Source organism: Aquarana catesbeiana, linkage group LG02 (genome assembly GCF_042186555.1).
Source record: "Aquarana catesbeiana isolate 2022-GZ linkage group LG02, ASM4218655v1, whole genome shotgun sequence".
In the NCBI taxonomy this organism is placed as follows: domain Eukaryota; kingdom Metazoa; phylum Chordata; class Amphibia; order Anura; family Ranidae; genus Aquarana; species Aquarana catesbeiana.
Window position 1 is genome coordinate 698923991 of NC_133325.1, and position 27126 is coordinate 698951116.

A 27126-nucleotide genomic window follows, 5' to 3' on the forward strand; every position below is an offset into this window, starting at 1 on the left:
GATTAGACTTTCTAAGCGACACAATCAGCTATACAGAAAATTAATAATGTCAAAGATAAAGATATTTTACATATAATTAATCTAAAAAATTTTCATTTTTGACTGGACTTCCACTTTAACCGCTTCAGATTCGTGCTATAGCTGAATGACGGCTACAGCGCGGACCTACTTTGCCTGGAGGGCGTCAATAGACGTCCTCCCCTGCTCGAGTGGCCTGCGCACCCCCTGCAGGGAGTGTGCGGCACACTCTGTGATCAGCGAGTCTATGAGACTCGCTGGATCACAGATCCGAGTAAGGGATCGATCCAGACCGCTTACCACATGATCAGCTGTCAGCCAATGACAGCTGATCATGTGATGTAAACAGAGCCGGTAATCGGTTATTCTATCAGCGTGAGGAGGAAAAAAAAAAAGGCCGATCACCGGCGGCTGCCAGAGGGACATTCAACAATGCACAACAATGCTGCCTACCAGTGAACACCAGCGCCACCCAACAGTGCCACCCATCAGTGCCACCTATCAATGTCACCAATCAGTGCCTCATCAACAGTGCTGCCCATCAGTGTCACCTACCAGTGCCCATCAGTTTCACCTACCAGTGCCCTTCAGTGCCACCTATCAGTGCCCATCAGTGGTACCTGCCAGTAACACCTATCAGTGCCCTTCAGTGCCCATCAGGGACCATCAGTCCCGCCTTATCTGTGCCCATCAGTACCGCCTTATCTGTTCCCACCAGTGCAGCCTATCAGTGCCCACCAGTGCCGCCTCATCGGCGCATATCAATGAAGGAGAAAAATTACCTGTTTGCAAAATTTTATAACAAACTAAGGTTGAACTGGATGGACTTGTGTCTTTTTTCAACCTAACTATGTAACTATGTAAACTATGAAACATGATTTTTTTATTTTTTTTATTTGACTTTTCTGTTTGTTTAGCAAAAAATAAAAACCCCAGCGGTGATTAAATACCACCAAAAGAAAGCTCTATTTGTGTGAAAAAAATGATAAAAATTTCATTTGGGTACAGTGTTGTATGACCGTGCAATTATGATTCAAAGAGTGACAGTGCTGAAAGCTGAAAATTGGTCTGGGCAGGAGGGGGGTTTAAGTGCCCAGTAAGCAAGAGGTTAATGGCTGTGTGTTGAGTTATTTTGAGGGGACAGCAAATTTACACTGTTATACAAGCTGTACACTCACTACTTTACATTGTAGCAAAGTGTCATTTCTTCAGTGTTGTCACATGAAAAGATATAATAAAATATTTACAAAAATGTGAGGGGTGTACTCACTTTTGTGAGATACTGTATACCTCCCTCTATCAACAGCCAATGAAAAGCAAAAAAGCAAAGACTGTTGCATGTCCTGTCATCTCATTAAGCCTAGGATCACACTGACAGCGGGAATGAAGTTCATTCCCGCATGTCAGTCCTGACTGGGGGAGATTTCAGAGACATCTGTGTGGGTTTCTGCATTGTCTATTGAAATCACATGCCGAAGTCGCCAAAAGTAGTACAGAAACTAAAGTATGGTGCTGGCAATAGCTTCCGATTTGACATGTCAAATCGCGTGCCAAATCGCTGCAATGTGAACCAGGGCTCAATGTCATACAGAGGTTTTTTTTATCCATCATGCAGGGTTCCTTAAGAGGTTGCTTGGGGTTCCTTGAGAAATTAGCAATTTTTACCTTCCATATAGGTAACCACTGACACCCAATGTAAGTAGAATTTTTCCCCACTTACCACCAATGTAATGGAGCCCTTCCTCCACTGACCACCCGTGTAATAGAGCCCTTCTTCCACTTACCACCAATGTAAAGTGGCTCTTCTCTTGCTCCCCACACATCTAAGGGGGCTATTCTGCACTAACCATAAATTTAAAGGAGCATCTCACTGACCACCAGGCAGCATTCGCACTTTGTGTGCATCCAACGGTGATCACCACAAGTAATCGCTGGCTGTGCAAACAGCCGCCAATAGATGCAGCTGCTGGCTACCAGTTATTATTGTGAGCAGGTTCAGCAGGTGCAGCTAGCCTCTCACAGCAGCAGCAGAAATCAGAAGATTCCTGCCGCTGCAATTCGCACCAGGCCAAATCACCAGTGTGAATGCTGGCTAAGGGGGGACTTTACTGATCACTTAGTAATGGAACACTTTAACACAATTTCCACTACCTGCCTCTCCTTTCTGGCCTTTATATTATTATTTATTTCATTTCTTTAATATTACTTTAAGTGATTTTAAAGCCAAGTAATTTTTTACCTTAAAGCTCAACTTCATCTGTTGACATACTTTACAGAGGTTGTGACATCATCAGCCCGCCTCTCTGAGGACTCAGCCTGGGTTCACACTGATGCGGGTTTGAAATCGTGCGAGTTCAGCTGAACTCGCACGATTTCAAACCCGCATGTCAGTCGGACTTTGGGAGCGATTTCAGAGACATATGTGTGGGTTCCTGCACAGATGTCTACTGAAATCGCCCCCGAAGTCGCCAAAAGTAGCGCAGGAACTACTTTTCAGGCATTTCAAAATGGCCCGATGTGAACGTGGGCTCAATCAGAGGAAGATTTGCACTCATTAGTAGGATACATCCGTTATTCTAAATGCATGAGAATCGCTGTGATAGACTCTACTATGTTTCTGGTATGAGACATGAAGGTCCCGGCTAGAACCCGAAACAGTGCGGTATGCTGTATGTAGCCGCAGCTACATACAGTTTATCCCACACATCCAGCGGCCTCACATTAGTGAGGTACATATCACATTTGGGCCAAGCCGGCACTGTGCAGTAGTGCTGGTATCCTCACAGGACACAGAGGCAGCACTGAGAGCCATTGGCTCCTGCTGCTGTCAATCAAATCCTGTGAGGAGGGAGCAGAGTTGCAATGCGCTGTACGTATGGACGCACACAATGCAGCTCGAGAGTGACCCTGCAGGTGTGCTACCATAGCAAGCAGTTTGCTGAATGGAAGTCAGCTTAAAGGCCTCCTTCACACCATTGTGCATAGACATGATTTTTTTGCCACGTTCTGCCAGGGCACAAAAAAACAATTGTTCTCTATGTGCCCTGTTCACACACCACAACACTGGTATCACGTGCAGATTTTTTTCTGCACAGGAATCTGTAACTTGTATAAAACTCCCTGAAATGTACATGAAAACTGATGTAAACTCGTGTGTACAAGCGATATCTGCACGTTAGTTTCCATCAGTTTTTCTGCATGTATGGTGTGAGTGAGGCCTAAATGTGAAAGCTAAAGGCCTTCAAACGCATGAAAACTATATGTGTTGATTAATAATGATATTGTGTCACAGCTCATTGATCCAATTTTTTTTTTAACAAAACAATATTTTAATATAGCGGCTCACAGTCCATGGAAAAAGTCCAGGCCTGCTGATAGGTGGGAGCCAATAATGATGTAACCCCTATTATCTGCCACTGAGAAGGACCTGACAGCCCCCAAACATTTGGCCTTTATTGTAAAGAATTTTGGTGATGAAGCTGTGAACTGTTGTCATCAGAAGCAACCCCTAAGTCAAAAATGTTTAGAGGTTCTCAATCTATAATAACGTCATTGCCAGTGCCAAGATGCCATAATTCTGCAGTTATGGTGATGATGAGTAAAGAAGGACCGGTGAGATCACAAAGATAGACTATAAGAAGTACATTTTCTTCAGAAATATAAAGTGTCTTTGCTGTACACTTGAGGAGTATTTCCATATACGTGGCGAAGCATCAACCCATTCCCAGGAGATGACATAGGTCAATATTTCCAATGATGGAAAGTACAAATGTAAAGTATGTCTGATGTGATTTAGCCAGTTTACAGTTTGGTGACTCTTCTTCCATTTACAGGAGTAAATTGAATTCAGGTCAATGATGATGTACATGAAACTGGATGTCAAGATGTTACAGGTGATAATTCTTCCATTAGGTGAAGGAACATGATAAGGTTCCTGTAGGGTTTAACCTGTTGAGTACTAGTTTACACATACCCCTTTATTACCAGGGCATTTTTGAATTTTTAGTCATGTGATAGTTTGACAATTACTCAACACATTCAACACTATAACCAAACAAATTTTAGATTTTTGTTTGGGGGGGGGGGGGGAGACAGATAGAGCGTTTTTTGTTGTATTTTTTTTAAACAAACAAAAGGTGCTTTATTGGTGTCATGTAGGGTAATAAACAGCATATCCATTGATACAGTACAGAGCATTGCATGGTAAATACATATGTGCATATACAGGACAAGAAATGTGAGAACACCACCACATGCAATAACTAGACAACATCTGTGGATACAGAACACAGAGGATCTGGGTACCAACAATCGTAGTTCAGACTCCCATACTACATTAATCCATCCCAATGGGGTAACTGCCATTAAAACACTAGGTGGAGGTCCAGGGAGCCCACACCTTTTCATACTTCCACTGACAACCCCGATTAATGTACGTAATTCTATACATAGGTAGGGCAGCTCCGATCAGTGCTTTCCAGGAGGAGAGAGATGGTGGGGTAGACGTGATCCACTTAAGGATAATTTCTTTCTTTGCGTAAAATAAGAGGTAGGAAATCAGTAATTTGGAGTGATAAGAACGTTGTGCATCCTCGTGAACCCCCAATAGGGCCAATTCGGGCAGCATTGGAAGGGTCAATTGTAATCTAGAATTAATGACCCTGAATACCTTTGTCCAATAGGCCGAGATGATGGGACAGTCCCAAAACATGTGGAAGAATGTGCCTATATGTGCTTTACATCTAGGGCATACAGGGTTTCTATCTGGAAAGATTCAATTAAGTTTTTGGGGTGTGTAGTAGTTTCTGTGTAAAAATTTCACCTGGATGAGCTTGTCTTTGGAGGAAATAACCAGTTTGGGGCCGTATTGGAGACAATCCTCCCAACCCTCCCTGTCTAATGAGGGTATATCCTTATGCCATGTTTCCCACAGCCTCTCTAATTTGAGGGAGTCGGTGCCCAGGAGTGCACCGTATAGGGTGGAGAGAGGTTTAGCGAGGTCTCCCGGGGCCAGAAGTTCCTCAATGGGGTCAGCCTGGAGGAGAGGCAGGCGTGGAAACTGGGCCCTGGCTGCATGTTTTCGTTGCAAATATCTGAACCGCATCCACTGGGGCAAGTCGTATTTGGCCTGCAGGTCTGTGAACTGTAGCAGAACACCCTGGGGCACAACTTGGCCCAAAGTTATAATGCCATATCTGGCCCACACTTGGGGATCTGGAATGGTGCGGAAGTTTGGTAGGTTAGGATTTTCCCACAGAGGGTGCGCTGGCGACAACTGGTCCGGCCGCGTAAAACACCGCCGAGCAGCAGTCCATACTCTCCATGTTGCCCTCGTAGGCCCAGGAGTCACCCCGTATGCCCCGGGTCCTCTGTAGGCAAAGCAGCTCGCCTCCAGACAGACCGCTGTGTTGGATTTGGAACCCTGGAACCACTACTGAACTGTTACTGGTACTGCGGTCCAATAGTAGACTTGAAAGTTGGGGAGGTCTAATCCCCCCAGATGAGCAGGCAGCCACAGTGTGGAGCGAGCCAAGCTGAGGACCACTCTATTCCAGATAAAGGAGCCCACACATTTATAAACTCCTTAAAGAATGCAACAGGGACCCACACTGGACAATTCCTAAACAGGTAATTGAATTTAGGTAGCATAACCGTCTTTAGGAGATTGATACGATAGGTTAAGAGGGAGGTTTGCCCATGCTGTACATTTTGAGCGTAGGGTAGACAGGGCAGGCAATAGATTTTTCCCTATACAATCTGAGGGACGTTTGGTTACCAGGACCCCAAGGTAGCGGAATTCATCAACCCACCGCAGGGGAGAGAAGGCCGCACTCTGGACTACCCCGTCATCTAAGGGAAAAAGTACCGACTTCGCCCAGTTAATCCTGATACCCGAGTACCCACCAAATTCATCAAAAATTTGCAAGGTGGCAAGGAGCGAGAGACCTGCATCATTAAGGTACAATAATGCATCGTCCACGTATAGGGACAGCTGCTCCTCCTGCTTACCTAGCCGCAGGCCCTGGACATTCAGGACACACCTGATCAAAATTGCCAGGGGCTCCAGAGCCAAGGCGAACAGACTGAGGGAGGGTGGGCATCTCTGTCGCATACCAGGGAAAAGGGCAAACGGCTCCGACAGCCAATTGTTGGTATGGACCCACGCTCTGGGTGCTCGATATAGAAGCTGGATGCCGTGGATACACTTGGGGCCGAACCCAAAGCGACGCAAAACCTCCCACAAATAGGACCATTCGACAGAATCGAATGCCTTTTCGGCGTCTAATGAGGCAATTACCCTGGTACCTGGGTTATCGTGTGTGACAGAAGTGTTGAGAAAAAGTCTCCTAATATTTTTTTTTCACAAGAAAAAAAGTCTCCTAATATTAATGTCGGTCCCCTTACCCAGCATAAATCCTGTCTGATCTATATCGATCAATTCCTCGATCACCTGGGACAGCCGGTTGGCAAGGATCTTTTCAAAGATCTTGGCGTCTACATTTAGTAGGGAGATAGGCCTGTAGGACGAACAGTCCTGGGGATCCTTGCCAGGCTTGGGGACCAACCCAATTATAGCCTCATTCATGGAGTCAGGTAGGGTCTCTAGGGATTCGAAGTCAGAGTAATGTCGTCAGTTTAGGGGCTAGAAGTTCCATAAAGGTGATGTAAAATTCATACGGTAGGCCATCTTCCAGGGGGCCTTCTCAGCCTGTAGACCTCCCATAGCCAGCTGCACCTCCTCCAGTGTGACGTCAGCCTCCAGCCTCTCTCTGTCCTCTATGGCTAAAACAGGAAAAGACAGGGAATCTAGAAAAGAGGAGAGATCAGAGTCCGAATAGTCCACCCTGGAGGTGTACAACTCCCCAAAAAATTCTCAAAAGTGGTCATTGATGTTGGAGGGTGTTGTGAGTAGCCGGTTGTGTCCATCACTAATAGAGCCAATAGGAGTGGAAGGGATATTGCCCCCTATCCATGCCAAGAGTTTCCCATTTTTCCCCCCAAAATCAAATACCCGCTGGGCCGAGTATAGGAGGGCCCTGTCTGCCTGTGCAACCCTAACAGCGGAAAGATTCCGCAGCGCCTGTTCCCAAGCTTGATAGTGGCCATCGTTCGGGTTAGAGACAAATTCCGCCTCCAGTTTGGTTGCTCTCTCCTCCAGCTCCTCCAAAGATCGAGCCTTCTCCCTCTTAATGCGCAATATTTTTTAGATATATTCTCCCCTAGCCCAGGATTTAAAAGAGTCCCAGAGTACCGTAGGGGGAGCTGAGTTTGTATTGTCAGTCCAGAAGTTGCATATAGAGGAAGTGAGAGGTTCCTGCAGTTGTTCATCAGACGCCCAGAATCTGGACAATCTCTAGAGACGGGACTCAGCGGGGATAGTTAGCGCTAGAGTGAGGCTTAGGGGTGCATGGTCAGATATTCCCCTGGGAAGCACAGATACGCCCTGAACACAGTGCAATGCCGGGCCCGAGGCAAAAGCCAAATCAATTCTGGACAAGGTCCTATAGGTGAAGAAGTGGCAGTTATATTCCCTTAACATCAGGTGCTTGTGTCTCCAGCTATCCGTGAGGGCAAAAGTGTCAGCCTAGTGGCGGAGGTCAGGAGAATCACGAGCCGAGGCGCTCATCCTATCCAGGTCCGCACAGGGGACCATGTTGAAATCTCCTAGCAGAAAAACTAGGTTGGTATATAGTTGAACCACCGTTTGTATAATTTCATGCAGGACCTGGGTCGAGGCCGGTGGTGGAAGATATAGCCCGACTAACACAATATTTCTATCATAAATATTAGCATGTATGATGATGTATCTACCCTCCCTGTCGGTCTTAACTTCTATAGGCCGGAATGGCAGGGATTTAAGGACTAGGATGCTGACCCCACGAGCATAGGTAGAGTAGGTAGTGTGATAGTTCAGGACCACCCATGATTTTTTTAAGGCAGACTGTTTTGTGACCCTGGAGATGCGTCTCCTGCAGGATGCAGATGTGGGGGTTATGCTTTTGGAGAAAGTGGAATACCAGGGAGTGTTTAACCGCCGAGTTAAGGCCCCTTACATTCCATGATATTACTGTGAATTGAGACATCTGGGGCATAGAAAAGGAATTTGAACAGGGGGAGAACGCTTGCAGGGCCAGCATCCCAGCCCTGGATTTATTAGGAACAACAACAGATACAACTCTATACTAGAATTACCTGAGCACATGCAACATAAAGCACATGTAACAACAAAAAACTTAACAACCCCAACATAAACCCTACCCCCACCCCGCATCCCCCACCCCAACCAAGGCATGCTTAAATCCCCAAACATCATACACCCAATGCTAGGGGAAGTGAACCACTGGGTGTAGTCCTGCAATGGAGTTGGACCGTCCGGATAGTACAGTAGAGGCTCCACTGCATAGGGATAAAAAAACATTATCTGTGAAGGGCTTCATCTGTAGTGCAAAAAAAGTAGTCCAGCTGGGATGAACTGAGGGAGGATGCAGGAGGCACTCTTACAAGGGGAAGTGATTAACAGGTGTATAGCGTAGCAAAATGAAAAACATCCCATACTCATAGAGTAAGGAAGGAGTGTGGGAGGAATGCTCTGCAGCAGGCCTCAGTTCTGAGTCTGAGTACCAAGCCCTGCAATTCCTGAGGTAGGCCACTAGAGTCCGCCAGCGGCTTAGTAATAGAGCCAAGGGAGTCATTTCCAGAGTGGTTCCGCACTATTTTAGAGAGCAGGGCAATCCTGTATATGGTAGATTATAATATAATGGGTAACCTCCCAGCAAGGCTTGTGAAGTTAGTGCTGGCACCAACAGCAGGGGTGTAGTGATCCCTGAAGTTCAGTCATTAAATCTAGCGGCATGAGTTCACCTGGGCATAACAGGGGCACATAGCTTAAGAACGTTGCAAACAGGCAGTTTATAACAGGCACAACAGGTGCAATGAGGAGAAAAACTTCTCCTGCTGGGAAGGTGGAACCCCTCCAGTGACCCTGACAACACTATGTCAGATACCCGGGGTGTCAGTCAGCCCGGGGGGGGGGGGGGGGGAGCAGTATAACTCACAGTAGGGAGAGAGCCTAGGACAGGCCCAGGACCTCATCCTTCAGCGGTGCAGGGGCACAGATTCCAGCCATGCAGATGCATCTCTGGGGGAGGTAAAGAACCTTGTGGTTTCGCCATCTTGGACCCGCAGACGTGCAGGGAAGAGAACACTGTATGTGATACCCTTGACCCACATAGCTGCTTTAACTTGATCAAATAAGCGTCTCAATTTCTGCGTTTCCACTGAGTAATCTGGGAAAATTAGGATCTTGCTGTTCTGGTACGCCAGTTCTCCCTGCATCCTGGCGGCTCTGAGCACCTCACCTCTGTCCCTAAAATTCTGAAATTTGAGTATAAAGGTACGGGGTGGTGTCCCCTGCGGGCCGGGCTTAGGTGGAATACGGTAAGCTCTTTCCACCGCATAGAAGGGTGAGAACTGGGCTGTCGGCAGGAGGGTGCGCAGCAACTTTTCTACAAATTCATTCGGGTGTGGACCCTCTATCCCCTCCGCCAAGCCCACAATGCAGAGATTATTCCTCCTATTGCGGTTCTCAGCGTACTTGGCCCTGTATTCCAGTTCCCTGATTTTAGTGTGCAGAGTGCAGAGGTCTGTACTTTGGCTCTCCATTGTGTCCTCCACATGGCCCAGGCGCTCAGCAGAGGATAGCCGGGATCGTATTTTATCCATGTCCAGCTTAAGTCCCACATCAAGCTGCACAGCATAGACCTTTGTGGTCAGGGATGTAATAGATGCATGGCAGTTAGCTATAGCTGCCAGGACCTCTGCAAGACCCGTTTGAAGCAGGGAGGGCTGCTCCTGTTGCTCCGTCTGGGACGTCATGTTAATGGTGGGGCGCACGCGAGTCCCCACGCGGTCCCTGCAGGCCGGGACGGGTTTCTCCAGCAAGGGGGGGAAATTAAGCTTCTTACCCCATCCTTTTGAAGCCTGGGATGAGCAGCGGCGCATGTGGGTGTCCGCAGCCGCAGTATCTTGGCTGTAGGTGCTCAGAGGAGAGAATAAAGCCGAGGATCGTGGCGGAGCTCTCTCACAGACGTCCGCTCAGTGTGCCATCTTGGCCATGCCTTTTTGGTGGTATTTAATAACCACAGTTTTTCTATTTTTTACTATATAAAAGAAAAAAGTGGTCCAATGACCTAGATATGGAAATCTCTCTGGGAGAATGGCAAACCTCCTTCACATTTACAATAAGTCTTCGATCTCCAGCTTTGCTCAGAACTATAAACTACTCTCTAAATGGTATAGAGATCCAGTCTCGGTCCACGGAATGTTCCCCAACACCCCCGATACCTGCTGGCACTGTAACAGAGGAAGAGGAACCTATCTCCATATCTGGTGGGAGTGTGCTCGAGTCCGCCCCTTCTGGAAAGGAAAATTTGAGGTATATAATGTATATTAGGTATATTTTCTGTCAGCAGCCCGTCACCCTTACCTTCCCCCATACTCTATCTCCCCCCTTCTTCTCTTCTCCCCCTCCCTTCCCCTGTTTTCACAGATATATACGTCCAACTACGAGGACAGAATTTTTATGACGCTGATTTCAACTTTTGCGCTTTGTTATTTGCACTTACGTGAACTAATACTATGCATCAATTGTTTAGTGGTATTTGTTTTTATATATTATATATATATATATATATATATATATATATATATATATATATATATATATATTAGGGGTGCGCCGAAACATATCGGCCAAAAATGGTGTTATCAGCAGGCGGCCGGAAGAAAAAAAAGTGTAGGTAATGGAGCCGAAAAAGGGCGGGGCCGCCCCGCCGGGTGCTGCACATTCTCATCCTGGCGTGCCCCTGTAAGAGTCCCCCACTCCCTCCTCCTCTCCTCACGAGCGTCATGAGATGCAGCCTCACCAGTGCCTGGTAGCGCGATCTCATGCTGTGTCACAGAGCTGGATCTGAATTGCCGTGCAGCCGCTGTAACGATGTCCCACCTCCTAGACCGCCTCTTGTGATAGATGGCACACTGATCCAATGCTGGGAATCATTGTGCCGTGTGTCATAGGAGGCGGGACATCGTTACAGTGGCTGCATGGCGATTCAGATCCAGCTCTGTGACACAGCGAGAGATGGCGCTACCAGGACGTACCTGATGGGCACTGGCAGGCTGTATCTCATGGGCACTGGCAGGCTATACCTGATGGGCACTGGCAGGCTGCATCTCATGGGCACTGGCGGGCTGCATCTCATGGGCACTGGCGGGCTGCATCTCATGGGCACTGGCGGGCTGCATCTCATGGGCACTGGTGGGCAAGTCATGGGCACTGGCAGGTTGCATCTCATGGGCACTGGCAGGCTGCATTTGATGCGCACTGATGAGGCTGCATTGATCTCTTGTATCATGTCTGCAGTCTCTGACCATTTCCTGTAGTATGTCTGCAGTCTCTGACCATCTCCTGTACCGTGTCTGCTAGAGATGCATCAAATGGAAATTTTGCTAATACTATTAGCAGTGTGTTTAAGTTTAAGTAAGAGATTGTAGACATGATACAAGAGATGGTTAGAGACTGAGCACATGATACAAGAGATGGTCAGAGACTGCAGACTGCATTTTTCTTGAGCTTTTCTTGCACTAAAGGTGCCAATAATGGCCAACAATAAATGCACATTAATTTAAATTGATGATATGAATTAAAAGTGGAATATAATACAATTATATATAAAAATATAATTTTTTTTAAAAAACTGTAATTTTCGGTTTCAGCAAAGTGCATCCTGCATTTTCGGTTTCGGCACCAAAATTTTCCATCACTCAGAAAACAACTTTTACCTACTTTGTGAAGTCTCTTGGTAAGATCGTTTTATCTCACGCAGCAGTTCCTGAGCAACTAATGGCAAGAATACTTCCATTCTCTAGACAACGGGCTCAACAGATCTTGGCTCTACATTCCTAAAAATAATAATAGTAAAACAAAAAATGAAAAAAAAAATTAATTAAAAAAATAAATAAAGAAAAACAGAAAAATCAAGAGAATGAAATTACTGTTTGAAGATACGTGTTAATAAAAGATAAATGTCTGTTTTATCATGAATAACCATTTTCTTATGCCCCGTACACACGGTCGGATTTTCCGACTGAAAATGTGTGATAGGACCTTGTTGTCGGAAATTCCGACCGTGTGTAGGCTCCATCACACATATTCCATCGGATTTTCCGACACACAAAGTTTGAGAGCAGGATATAAAATTTTCCGACAACAAAATCCGTTGTCGGAAATTCCGATCGTGTGTACACAAATCCGACGGACAAAGTGCCACGTATGCTCAGAATAAATAAAGAGATGAAAGCTATTGGCCACTGCCCCGTTTATAGTCCCAACGTACGTGTTTTACGTCACCGCGTTTAGAACGATCGGATTTTCCGACAACTTTGTGTGACCGTGTGTATGCAAGACAAGTTTGAGCCAACATCCGTCAGAAAAAATCCTAGGATTTTGTTGTCGGAATGTCCGAACAAAGTCCGACCGTGTGTACCTCTATACTGACACCATCAAGTGGTAGAAGACGGCTTATGCCGTGTACACACGACCGGACTTTCCAGCAGAAAAGGTCAGACGGAATCATTCCATCGGACATTCCGATCATGTGTGGGCTTCATCTGACTTTTTCTTTGGAAAATTCTGACGGACCTAAAAATAGAACATGTTTCAAATCTTTCCGACGGAATCAGTTCCTATCGGGAAAACCGCTCGTCTGTATGCTGTTCCGACGGACCAAAAACGACACAAGGGCAGCTATTGGCTACTGGCTATTGAACTTCCTTTTTCTAGTCCCATCGTACGTCATCGCGTTCTAAACGATCAGACTTCGGTGTGATCGTGTGTAGGCAAGTCCGTTTCAGCGAACTCCGTCGAAAAAACCGTCAGAGTTTATTCTGCCGGAAAGTCCAGTCGTGTGTACGTGGCATTAGTAGTCCAACAGCAGCAAAGAAGCCATTGGGCTTGTGTTGAATTGCAAATGCAGCTCGATTCTGACATTAGTCAGAGACACTGAATTCTGACACTCCTCTGCACTGCTATACCGGTCCCTGCAGCATCTTCTCCCCTATACTTCAGTGGTCTAAGGGCTTGACCCCATTAAGACCGATGCATGGTCTACAGCCCTGAAATGAACGCGAGTATAGTGGGGGACATCCCAAGTATTGGAGAGTGCGTCAGCAGAGGATCAGGTAAGTAAAATTGCTTATTTTATCCCCTAGACATGGGTCACCAAACCTTTCAGTACTGGGGCCATATCATACATCAGAGTCCTCATCAAAGTCCCACTTACATTGGAGTCCCCCCTTACATAACAGTCCCCATCAGAGTCTCCCCTTTAAATCAGGGTCCTCAAGTTGCTTTTAAAATGGAGACTCTAACTGCAAAGCACCATGAAACCTGTTAGAGATCTTTCCACTTGTATGTACCCGTTTTCATACAATAAAAAAAGTTTGACGTGATACTGGAGTGAGGTTATAGGCAGCAGCTGTTTATCCTTCTGTGACTGACAGTCAGCGCAGCGTCTGCAAAAAAAATTACCGCTGATTTTTTTCTTTGTCCAGAGTTCCCATTTATTATTTATGAAAATGCTACTTTTATAATGCAAAATATGCATTTCAATGACACGAAGATGGCATATTTAGTTAAACAGCGTTCAAAGCACATCTGTCATGTGTTTGCCTGTTCTTCTGGTGCAGCTATTGTGAAGAGATTGGAGTCTTGTAGTTAGGTTTTTTTAATCTTTTTTTTTTTTTCTTCAGGTTTTCATTGGATGGAGGATGATCCAGGCTAGACGGGTGATTAGCAATAATCGCTAAGTGTAAGATACACAACAGCAATTTAAGTACATTAAAGTGGATGTAAACCCAATGTCATCCTTTCTAAACTACTGCCATAGGGGTTATCTATAAGGATATACATGCCTCCTGCATGTATCTTTACCTGTCAAAATGTCTCTCCTCTGTCTGTTATGAGACCCGAAAAACTGCAGATTCTGTGGGTGGGTCTGTTGTCTGGAGCTCGGTGGGTGGAGTCGTGATGTCAGTAAACTCCCCGCCCACCTCTGCACTCCCCTTGTCAATATGCATTTTCTCCTGTTTATTTCTAACACTGAACTTCTGCTATGATCTCTAACATCCAGTAAAAAGACAGGAAAGTAACCACATGACTTCAGCATGCCAAATCATGCTGAGGTGTGGAACAGCCAATCCTTGCAGAGCTGCCGAAGAAAGGAGTGGGGGAGGGAATTAAAAAATAATACATGTCTCTTAGGCTAGTGCACGAGATGTAAATCACCTGTCACTCACAGCAAGGGGGAGGATTTGACAAAGTTTTTCTCTGTTTGTCAAGATTTTTCTCACTGAACAATAAAAGAGGATTGCTCAGAGATGGATTAACTCTGTGTGGCAAGACTGGGCTCAAATGATAGGAAATCTTATACTCTACAGTATGGTTACTTTCCTGTCTTTTCACTGGATGTTAGAGATCATAGCAGAAGTTCAGTGTTAGAAATACACAGGAGAAAATGCATATTGACAAGGGGAGTGTAGAGGTGGGCGGGGAGTCTACTGATATCACGACTCCACCCACCGAGCTCCAGACAACAGACCCACCCACAGAATATGCAGTTTTTCGGGTCTAATAACAGACAGAGGGGAGACATTTGACAGGTTAAGATACATGCAGGAGGCATGTATATCCTTATAGATAACCCCTATGGCAGTAGTTTAACCACTAGGCGTCCGCGCTATAGCCGAAAGACGGCTACAGCGCGGACTCCAATTGCCAGGAGGGCGTCCCTGGACGTCCTCCTGTTTACTTCCGTGTTGCGCGCTCCCGCGGGCGCGCATCGGGGAAGTTTTGTGCTGGTCGTGTCCCTTGGACACAGCCAGTCACAGATCGCCGTAAACGGCCAATGACAGCGGCCGTTTACAGTGCGATCAGCGGTGCCAATGAGAGAGGATCTCATATGTAAACATATGAGATCCTCTCTCATCGCCGGCTCTCCTCCTCACACAGAGACAGCGTGTGAGGAGGGGGAGCGAACCGCTGCAGCGGTCAGTGAAAAAAAAAACAAAAAAAAAAAAGTGTCAGCACTGTTATCTGTCCCTGCCATCTGCCCCTGCCATCTGCCCCTGCCATCTGTCCCCACTGCCATCTGTCCCCACTGCAATCTGTCCCCACTGCCATCTGTCATCAGTGCCACATAGTGCCATCTGTCATCAGTGCCACCTGTCAGTGTCATGTGCCATCTGTCATCAGTGCCACGTATCAGTGCCATCTGTCATCAGTGTCATCAGTGCCACGTATTAGTGCCATCTGTCATCAGTGCCACGTAATAGTGCCATCTGTCATTAGTGCCATGTGTCATCAGTGCCACATATTAGTGTCATCTGTCATCAGTGCCATTTGTCATCAGCGCCACATATTAGTGCCATCTGTCATCAGTGTCACGTATTAGTGCCATCTGTCAGTGCCATGTATTAGTGCCATCTGTCATCAGTGCCACGTATTAGTGCCATCTGTCATCAGTGCCATGTATTAGTGCCATCTGTCATCAGTGCCACATCAGTGTCAGTGCCACATATCAGTGCCATCTGTCATCAGTGCCACATCAGTGCCACGTATCAGTGCCATTTGTCATCAGTGCCACGTCAGTGTCACATGTCATTGTCCTGGTTCTCCAGGGCCTTCAAAAGTGTAATAGGTAGTCAACAAATTAGATGTGTAATTTATGCCCCTAGAACACCTGATGGTGCTCCCTGCATGTCGGGTCTCTGTATGTGGCCAGGCTGTGAAAAAGTCCCACACAAGTGGTATCGTAATACTCAGGAGGGGTAGCAGAATGTGTTTTGGGGTGTTATTTGTGGTATATACATGCCATGTGAGAGAAATAACCTATTACAATGACAATTTTGTGGGGGAAAAAAAAAATCTTCATTTTGCAAAAAATTGTGGGAAAAAATGACAACATCAAAAACCTCAACATGCCCCTTACTAAATACCTTGGAATGTCTACTTTCAAAAAAGGGGTCATTTGGGGGGTATTTGTACTTTCCTGACTTGTTCGGGTCGCAAGAAATTAGATAGGCCGCCAGTACATCAGGTGTGATCAATTTTTTATGATTTGCACCATAACTTGTAGACTCTCCAACTTTCACAAAGACCAAATAATATCCAGTAATTTGGGTTATTTTACCAAAGATATGTAGTATTATAAATTGTGGCCAAAATTTATGAAGAAAAATTACTAATTTGCAAAATTTTATCACAGAAACAAAGAAAAATGCATTTTTTTTTCAAAATTTTCGGTCTTTTTTCATTTATAGCGCAAAAAATAAAAAACCCAGAGGTGATCAAATACCACCAAAATAAAGCTCTATTTGTATGAAAAAAAGGACAAAAAATTCATTTGGGTACAGTATTGTATGACTGAGTAATTGTCATTCAAAGTGTGAGAGCGCTGAAAGCTGAAAATTGGTCTGGTCACGAGGGGGGTTTAACTGCCCAGTTGTCAAGTGGTTAAAAAGGATGACATTGGGTTTACATCCACTTTAAGTGTACAGAAGCTCACAGACCCTTACTGACTTTTTTTCAGTTTTCACTTTGCACAAAGCCTCTCCTCAACACAACTTTTGAAGGTACAGTGTACCCAGCAGTTTTAGCAAGCCCAGCCTCCTTTAGGGACTACAAGTCCCACAATGCTTTGTTACTACCAGTTACAGCAGCCAGGTCTTCTGTGGATATTGGCATCTTACAAGCCTACCTTCAGGATCCATTTTCAGTCAGACCCATGGTGGGTTATCCGAAGGTAGGTACTCCACCAGACTATCATGTCAGGACCTGGCGACGCTCTGTGCTTCACCACATCGTCTTGAAGTTCAACGCAGCAGCATACATTTAGGGTGACAATACTGCTGCTGCACAAAGACCATATTGTCAACTTTGGACAAAAAGCAATTGGGTCTGGTTTTTTATAAATGTTTTAACAACTATGAAGCAAACAAACATGGAAAAGATCTTGTATATTTTAATGAAATTAGCAAAACTATTTTTGCTCATGAAGGTTTAAGATGCACTTTAAAGCTGAAGTTAGTAACAACAAATACTCCGCGCTTACCCAGAGCAAATAAATAAATAAATAAAATGAAAACTCGCAAGTGGTGCAGCAAAGCACACAAGTGTGTTCAATTACCTCTAAGCAAAAACCTCAAACAAAGTGCAGCGCAACCACAACCATGCTAAAATAGCATAAAAGAAAATTCTATAGTGATAATCTCCACATTAATAGTAATAAAACTTGGTAACATACAGTATATACCTGTACAGGAAAAAAACAATAACGTGCAATATGTGAGTATTTCTAAAATAAAAGTGTCACATTCAATGTCCTTATGTGCATAATTCTTCAAAGTATAACATATGAGCAATGCTCTATCAAAGCAATCGTGAACAGATTTCAAAAGCTGAATTTAACGAGCCCCTGCTCGCTCAGTTCCACTCTCCCGACACTCCTCTGCAGCTATAGAATCAGATTGCAGATCGCAACATCTGATGGTTCGGTCATCCGATGCTCCGGGACTAGAACTACAGCTATGTGCCGTTCTAATCCAGTTGTGTAGCTCAGAACAAACACCAGGCAGGCTGTATGTAAGTTCAACCAGGAATCTCTTTTATTGAAAAAATACAGGCTCTTTTATACACTAAAAGTGGAGGTGCATACCTCCGGCTCATATTACTCTAACAATACACCTGTAACCTAATTAACATGGGCTAATTAACTAATCCCTTTAGACAGCCTAGATGACTCAGACATGACCTTTAGGCCAGACTGGCCGTCTTGTAGCTCAGAAAATACAATCAAAATTATCACAATAGCAGAGTTAATTAACACAAACAACAATGGGGATCTAATGACTCTTAGATCCCATACTAGAGACCTATTTACAATACACATTCTAGCAGGCAACAGACAGACAGGTGGATGGAATTTACATCAGCATCTCCTAACAGTATCTGTCCCAGCATTATGAATCAACCACTATTTCTAATATGGCAAATCCAGGGTCCCCAGAGTCTGTGTGTCCTGGGGGATCAGGACCCAAATCCACAGTAGTACCACCTCAAGGGTCCCCAGACATACAGCTCACAAAGAGCACCATTCCCCCAAATGCCAGGGCCCACGATCGATCTGCAAGAGGCTAGCATTCAGTCCAACCCAAAATTCTCTCTCCCGGCTAGGTCTGTCACACTGAACTTGAAGAGGAACTGCAGTCTGTTCATATCATTTGTGATAAAAACATTCTGAAGCTTCCCACCAACCACTTTGCATATCTCCCTCCACTAAGTCTGGCTACATCCATTTTAACTGTGGGCAGCTGAAGCTGCTGCCTGTTCACTTCCTGGATTTACACAGAGGCACACCTCCAACTATGCAGCCCTGCAGCTCTCATTGGCCCTCTTATGGCTCACCCCTCCTCCCTTCCTGGCAAACTCTCATGAGAGGGAGAGAGAGAACTGTGCATGATGACATAATCCTAGGCTAATGACCAGACAAGATACAGGAAGTAGGCTGTATAAGGCATTTACTGGGAGAAAAAAAAAGTTTTACTATCCAAAGTTAAAACAACAAGGGCAGAAGATTTAATAGATGGAAAGATGAAAAAACGACTGAAGGTCCACTCTAACTGTATCTGAGCACCACAAACTAACGCTATTTGATTAATTTTCAATATTCAAAGCAAACTCACCCATACATCTATGTCCCATGCTTTATTTTGTTAAAGCTGAGTTCTGGCTACAGTTTTTTGGGTTTTTTTTAAGGCATCCGATCCTAATGCATTAATAACACAAACGTTTATGTTTGCTATGTGGATGTGAATTTTATCTTTATTTTATACTTACTATTTAGTAAATCCTCTTCTGGTCGTTGCCATGATGATTGTGGGCATGTGAAGCCCAATCGCAACCTCTTCCGGGATTACCGATGGAGAGGTGCATGCTGGGTAACCAGCATGCACCTCTTGATATCGTGCATGCACAATGCTCCGGCGGCCGTAGTGCTGGTTGTTTAGAAAATTGCCATAACAACGGGCGCTGACGGAGGAAAGTCCCGCCCTGTTGTTATGGCAACCGCCTTATATCGCGTCATTTCTTGCCAGGAAATAATTTTTGCTCACATTATTGCCCACTGACTCCTCATTTCCCAGGAGCACAGGCGAGGGAGGAAGTGACGAGGAGCGCCGCGGACCAGGAAGTGGCAGATTAGGAGCCACTACATAGCAACAGGGCGTTTTTGGTAAGTTTAAAAAAAAATTCCCCCCCATATGTTTATTAATACTATTATAGGTCTGTGAATATGCAAAAAAAAATTTCAGGGTGGAACTCCGCTTTAAGAAAGCACATTGAAAACACCCCCTAGCATTTCTAGCCACGACCATCTTGAGTAAGGCCAGATGATTTGTGTAACATTTACTTCCTGGAATGCCACTGGCAGCTTAAACCATGATTTATTCCATCACTTCGTGGCCCCATTATAAAGCAGTGCTGTGGTCTTACTGCGGCCACAGCTAAGTGCTTTACAAATCCATTTAGTGCTTTGCTTGCTTCCAGACAAAATAGAAAAACAAAATGGTAATGTCCTTCACCTTTCCCCACAGGACAGTGTTTGAGCTTGGTACATGGATCTCAGCCCTGAGAACACTGCATCCTAGGACGAAGAGGAGAAGGTCACACACTTTCCTATACATACAAGTACTTAGTGGCTCCAAGGGCTCTGACAGGAGGTAATGTCACTTCCAGATTTCCAACATGATTTCAGGGAATTCAGAATATCCCACATCTCGATAGAAGGCACTCCAGCACAGTGTACTCAGCATTCCCCAGGATCTTGCCGGAAGGATTGTAATGTCATCCTACCTCAGGTGGAAGCCAGGGGGAAAGTATAAAAAAATGAAAACTGCACCAACCATTAAAATCCGGGCTCACATAGCCATTTATTACAACCCTATGTCAAATTTGAGCCACCCATAAAAGTGCTCAAATAAAAACACCTGAAATTCACTCTGCTCAGTTATGAATGCAGCCTAAAGCATGTGGTCACTTTGAATACACTCTAAAGCAGACTTTCAAGACAAAATGAAAGTTGCTCTCATCCTCTCCCCCCCCCCCAGCCTCTCTCTTAATTGCAGCTTTTTTTAAATTAAATTTTTTTTTTTTTAGAGTGGGGGGGGTGTGACACCACCTCAACCAGACTCCCACCCACTCTATGCCCACAGCTTCCTGGGATAATGTCACACATCACAGGAGGCTTTAGGACCAGTCTAAATGCACCTCCTAGTCATTAGCATGTGCAGTGGGGAGCCAGGTGTGATTCTTAAGGTGGTTGTTAAAAAAAAAAATTGTAAGACAATGATGCATACTAGCACACTATGAAATACTTACCTTAGAACGAAGCCCTTCCAGCACCGCAATGGCTGATATCTTCCCCCAGTCTATCTTCCGGGTTTGCTGGCTCCAGCGCTGTGAATGGCCAGAGCCGTGATGATGTCACTCACTCACGGTACCTACAGGTAAGCCTTATTATAGGCTAACCTGTAGGCACAAGTGGTGTAACAGAGTTTACAACCACTTAAATAAGTCAAAGCCGAGTCCAGCTGTCTGTGATAATCAATACAGACATAGTGGCTCAGGAGCAAGCCTGCACATGTGCCCCCATAGAAAGTGGCTTTCTATGGGAACACTCCCTGAGGGGGGGAGCCAGGAGCGCCATCGGGGGTGGGACCTAAAAAAAAAAAAAAAAGAATTGAAGCTTTACAGTCACTTTAACCACTAGCTGCCCAGGCCAATTATGATACTTCTGTCATACATGTAAAAATCCGCATTTTTTTAAAACTAGATAATTACTTAGGACCCCCAAACACTGTATATTTTCTGAAAGCAAAGTCCTGAGAGAAAAAAATGTTGGTAGTTGCAATTTTTTTAAGTCACATGACATTTGCATGTACACTGAAGATGTACACTTTATCGAGCTTTAGTGCACAAAAAAACACAATATATTACCCAATTTTTGGTGTAAAATAGATAAATAGATACCCAACATGTCACTCTTTAAAATTGCATACGCCATGATATGGTGACAAACTATAGTATTTCAAAATCTCCATAGGCAACGCTTTAAAAGTCTTTACAGGTTACCAGTTTAGAGTTACAAAGGAGGTCTGGTGCTAGAATTATTGCTCCCACTATGACATTCACGGTGATATCACTGTGCGAGACCGATGTCTTTATTCACCTTAGAGCATGAGCACAAGGAGATCGGGGCGCTTTTTTATTTTTTTTTCATTTTACACTTTCTCTATAAATGTTTTATTGCTATCACAAGGGATGAACAACATTCCTTGTGATAGCATGGACCATGACAGGTCCTCTTTATGAGGAGATATGGGGTCTAATAAACCCCTTTTCAGAGAACAAACTAGCGTGAACTTAACATCATGCCTCATTCATACAGATGTACCAATCTGTACACGCCTGTGAAGGGCTGTCCTTGCCCACATGGGTTGCACAGGTGTTCCATGCATCCACATGCAGGCAGTCCCATTTATGTCTATTGGGACACAGCTGCTGGTCCCAAATTTGAAAGCTGTGCGGTTGTGGGTGCTTGTCCCCGAATGCACACTGTCTGCATTTGGGGACACACGCACCCACATGGCTGTCAGATTGGGACCAGCAGCTGTGTCCCAATAAACATGAATGGGACTGCCTGCATGCAGATGCACGGAACACCTGTGCAACCCATGTGGGCAAAGACAGCCTTTACAGGGGTGTACAGATAGGCATGCCCCGTGTCAATGAGGCCTTAAAGTTAAGGTGAATGCAAAAGCATCTCAACACAATTCCAAAGCAATCAGAGTGCGCCTAAAGCCCTAACATAGCAGACAATCAGAATATTGGGATGAGGCTCGGGTATGCTTGGATTAGGATTCAACCCCATGTGTGCATGCCAGGAGGCTGTCACCCGTACTGGGCCAATCATCTGCAGTTGGGACATACCCCATCCTGCAGACAGATGTATGTGTGACTGTGGGAAATGCCCCAGATACAGATGATAATTTCCTGGTGGGCTCAGAGCTTAGTCTGAACACACCCAAGCTCATCGCTGATCATAATGAGTATAGGCTGAGCGTCTCTTATCACCACTGTGTGATGTCACACCCCCTCCTCCATCCATGTGTGATGTCATCCCCCCTCCTCCATCCATGTGTGATGTCATCCCCCCTCCTCCATCCACGTGTGATGTCATCCCCCCTCCTCCATCCACGTGTGATGTCATCCCCCCTCCTCCATCCACGTGTGATGTCATCCCCTCTCCTCCATCCACGTGTGATGTCATCCCCTCTCCTCCATCCACGTGTGATGTCATCCCCTCTCCTCCATCCACGTGTGATGTCATCCCCTCTCCTCCATCCACGTGTGATGTCATCCCCTCTCCTCCATCCACGTGTGATGTCATCCCCTCTCCTCCATCCACGTGTGATGTCATCCCCTCTCCTCCATCCACGTGTGATGTCATCCCCTCTCCTCCATCCACGTGTGATGTCATCCCCTCTCCTCCATCCACGTGTGATGTCATCCCCTCTCCTCCATCCATGTGTGATGTCACCCCCCTCCTCCATCCATGTGTGATGTCACCTCCCTTCCTCCATCCATGTGTGATGTCATCCCCTCTCCTCCATCCATGTGTGATGTCATCCCCTCTCCTCCATCCATGTGTGATGTCATCCCCTCTCCTCCATCCATGTGTGATCTCACCCCCTCCTCCATCCGTGTGTGATGTCACTCCCCCTCCTCCATCCGTGTGTGATGTCATCCCCTCTCCTCCATCCATGTGTGATCTCACCCCCTCCTCCATCCGTGTGTGATGTCACCCCCCCTCTTCCATCCATGTGTGATGTCACCCCCCTCCTCCATTCATGTGTGATGTTACTCCCCCCTCCTCAATCCATGTGTGATGTCATCCCCCCTCCTCCATCCATGTGTGATGTCATCCCCTCCTCCTTGTCAGATCTCTATGGGGGGGGGCATTTACTAAACCTGGAGTAGCTGTGTGCAGAACCAGCTTCTGTCTTCAGTAAGGATGAGCTCAGCCGTGTTCGCAAGTTCACGTGCCCGCCAGGAAGCTGATACTCTGCAGCACTAATCACAGGTAGTGAGACATTTCCCAATCCGCGGCTGCACACATTGGGAAATGTCTCACTGCCTGTGATTAGCGCTGCAGAGTGTCAGCTTCCTGGTGGGCTCTGCACGTGGAGTTGGGAACACCCCTGAGCTCATCCTTAGTCTTCAGCTTTTGAAATGAAAGCTAGCGCTGATTGGTTGCCAAGCACACCTGCTCCACTTTTGATCCGGTGTCTTGCCGAGAAAGTTACCCCGGCGGAAAAGGACCCCCCTGTACTGCGCAGGCGCTGCGCTTGCGCAGTACGAACGACTAGGAGCCGCTGAAAATAGCCGAAGATGAAAAACTTCAATCAGCTGTACACGGCGCCTGCGCCCTAAGTCCAGGTTGAAGCCCCACCATCCAAGTGGACCTAGAGGTAGAATAAAAAAGTGCTGAGCGAAGCGAGGCCTTGCCCAAAGCGTGGCAAGCGAAGCGAGCCCGCGAGGGGCCCTCTTACAGGCGCCGTGTACAGATGATTTCTATTCCTTTTTGGCTATTTCCACCGGCTCCTACTGCGCAAGCGCTGCGCCTGCACAGCAGAGGGGGGTCCTTATCCGCCGAGGGGAACTGTCTTGGCAGAACACCGTTCCTGTCTATGGGGTTGATTTACTAAAGGCAAATAGGCTGTGCGATCTGCAGGTCAGGTTTAAAGTTGCCACCTCATCACTTTAACCGCTTGCTTACTGGGCACTTACTGGCACCCCCCTCCTGCCCAGACCAATTTTCAGCGCTGATGCACTTTGAATGACAATTGCGCGGTCATACAACACTGTACCCAAATGAAATTTTTATCATTTTTTTCCCACAAATAGAGCTTTCTTTTGGTGGTATTTGATCACAGCTGGGATTTTTATTTTTTGCTAAACAAACAAAAAAAGATGGAAAATTTTGAAAAAAAAAAAATCATGTTTCATAGTTTGTTATAAAACTTTGCAAACAGGTAATTTTTCTCCTTCATTGATATGCGCTGATGAGGCGCCACTGGTGGGCACTGATAGGCTGCACTGATGGGCACGGATAGGCACAGTTAAGGCGGCACTGATGGCCACTGATGGGCGGCACAGATGAGTGGCACGGATAGGTGGCACTGATGGGCACTGATAGGTACCACTGACGGGGGCACTGATGGACACTTATGGGCACTGGTAGGTGGCACTGATGTGCAGCACTGTTGTGGCACTGATGTTGGCGCTGATGGGTGGCACTGTGGGCACTGATGGGTGGCACTGTGGGCACTGATGGGTGACGCTGGTGGGCACTGGTAGGCGGCACTGCTCCCTTTTCTTAGGTGTCACTGGCAGGGGGCAGATGATCGCCGTCATCGGGCCTGATGTCCCTCTCACGGCCGCCGGTGATCGGCTTTTTTTTTCCTCCTCATGCTGTCAGCGCAAGGAGAAAAAATAGCCGATTACAGGCTCTGTTTACATCACATGATCAGCTGTCATTGGCTGACAGCTGATCATGTGGGAACGGGTCGGGACCGACCCCTTACTCTGATCTGTGATCAGGCGAGTCTCATAGACTCGCTGATCACCGAGCGCGCCGCACGTGCCCTGCAGGGGGCGCGCAGGCCTCTCGTGCACGGGACGACGTCAATAGACGTCGTCCCGGCAATGTAGATCCGCGCTGTTGCCGTCATTTGGCAATAGCGCGGATATGAAGCAGTTAAACCCGAACACCTTTGAATTACACAGGTTCTATGGCTAATTAAATGCAGATAAGACAATGAGTGAGTTTAATTACCACCTTAATCAGCCACAGAACCTGTGTAATTAATATGTTCGGGTTTAAAGGGATGAGGTGGTAACTCTAGTCAGGTTGCTGCACTCTTTTCCCCCAGAGCTTAGTGAATGTGATGAAGCTTCACTTTGTAAAGAATACCCAGTCAGGTGCAAGGAAAATAAACCCACAGAAAAAAAATGCATTTCTGCTTGCACGTGATTGGCTGATGGAGATTCGCAGAGCTTTCCCATATTTACACTGAGCTCTGGGGGAAATGAGTGCAGAGTGCACAGTCTGTTTGCCTTTTGTAAATCCACCTTTATGTGTGCAGACTTCACACTTCTACAGACCTATGATCAATGGATAGTGAAAGTTCTCTGACCTGATCCCACGAGCACACTGCGACCTCCTCCTCGGCTCCTCCCTCTGCACAGCGGTCATGTGACCCGCACCGGTCATGTGATCAGCTACTTCGCCATGGCTCTGCTGCCAGTCACTACAAGTGATTGCACTTCCTTTGTATCCGTCCACAAATGACACCTTATGTCGGGGTGTACATGTATTGTCATCAGAGGCAACTGTTTATGTACTGTGATCCGTTTTCAGTCTGTAAGGATCTTCACAGAACGTCCAGAGACATGCTCATTTGGTTACATACGCTGTCAGTGTATTCATTTATTTGTCCACTAGAGGGCATCAAATGAGAAGAGATGGATAAGCTCCCTGCATAGTGTGTTCACTTGTAGCTGACAGTACTTTCTGGGTGCCCTAATCTTCATCATCATTTTGTTAAGGGCCAGTTCACACTAGGTTGTACCACCTTTCTTGGCATTCCAGTGTTGACAGCTAATTTATTTCAGTGGACTGTAAAATGCACAGGAACGCTCGAAAAGTAGGGCAGGCGCTACTTTTACAAATCGCACCACACCAAGCCACTAGGGTTGCCACATCATCCCTTTAATCCAGGACACATTTTAATTACACAGGTTCTGAGGCTGATTTAATGCAGATAAGACACCAAGTGAATTTAATTACCACCTTAATCAGCCACAGAACCTGTGTAATTAATGTGTGTCCTGGATTAAAGGCATGATTTGGCAACCCTACAAGCCGCATGGTACCACTGAGTTTGCTAGATGCATTTGGGGTGCCATTAGCAATTAATGGTACTCGGGCATGTCTAACAAAGGCAGCGCGTTCCCGTGTGGTGTAGGAAACACGCGCCTTTCCCACACTGCATTCTGATGTAAATGGGCCCTTCCAGAGCCGATCCGCCCTATACACTCACTATGCAAGCTGCGTAAGACCCTGCAAGCTGCGTGGAGAGGAGAAGGGAGGGGCCTCTGACCCTAGGGTTGCCACCTCATCCCTTTAAACCCGAACACATATGAATTACACGGGTTCTGAGGCTTATTTAATGCAGATAAGGCAACAAGTGAGTTTAATTACCACCTTAATCAGCCACAGAACCTGTGTAAATAATATGTGTTCGGGTTTAAAGGGATGAGGTGGCAACTCTATCTGACCCGGCAGGTATCAGTTTCACTTTCACTCTGCTTGAACACTGTTGCTGATGCCCGGGTCAGAGGCCCCTCCCCTCTCCGCTGTATACATTCGGAGATAGAACTACTAACCCCAGGGAGATCCTCCTGCCTGTGGACACCATAGAGCTGCCGATCGCTGCCTCCCACCTTCACCAGCCAGGTACAGTGGAACCTCTGCAGGGGAGGGGGGGGGGTCAGCTGTTTGGGGACCCTGATGTAAGAGGGGGCCTTTCTGGGGACACTAATGTAAGGAAGGGGCCCTCTGGGGACACTGATGTAAGAGGGGGGCCTCTGGGGACACTAATGTAAGAGGGGGGCTCTCTGGGGACCCTGTGTAAGGAGGGGCTCTCTGGGGACACTAATGTAGGAGGGAAGGCTCTCTGGGGACACTAATGTAAGGGGGGGGCTCTCTGGGGATCCTAGTGTAAGGGGAGGCTCTCTGGGGACCCTGGTGTAAGGGGGAGGCTCTCTGGGGACCCTGGTGTAAGGGGGGGCTCTCTGGGGACCCTGGTGTAAGGGGGGCTCTCTGGGGACCCTGGTGTAAGGGGGGGCTCTCTGGGGACCCTGATGTAAGG

The 27126-nt window shown here is 46.4% G+C and overlaps 1 protein-coding gene across 1 annotated transcript in view; it reads right to left on the reverse strand.

The window, feature by feature from the left end:
• The window catches only part of ZSWIM7 (zinc finger SWIM-type containing 7), a 299859-nt gene extending 274211 nt beyond the window's left edge, over positions 1-25648 (reverse strand). The window contains exons 1-2 of the mRNA XM_073616881.1: positions 25390-25648; positions 11864-11979 (exon numbers count right to left, since the gene is read on the reverse strand). Coding sequence (XP_073472982.1) covers positions 11864-11939 — 76 coding nt within the window. The 5' untranslated portion in view covers positions 11940-11979; positions 25390-25648. The remainder of the gene's footprint in view (positions 1-11863; positions 11980-25389) is intronic.
• Between the last annotated feature and the right edge of the window lie 1478 nt (positions 25649-27126).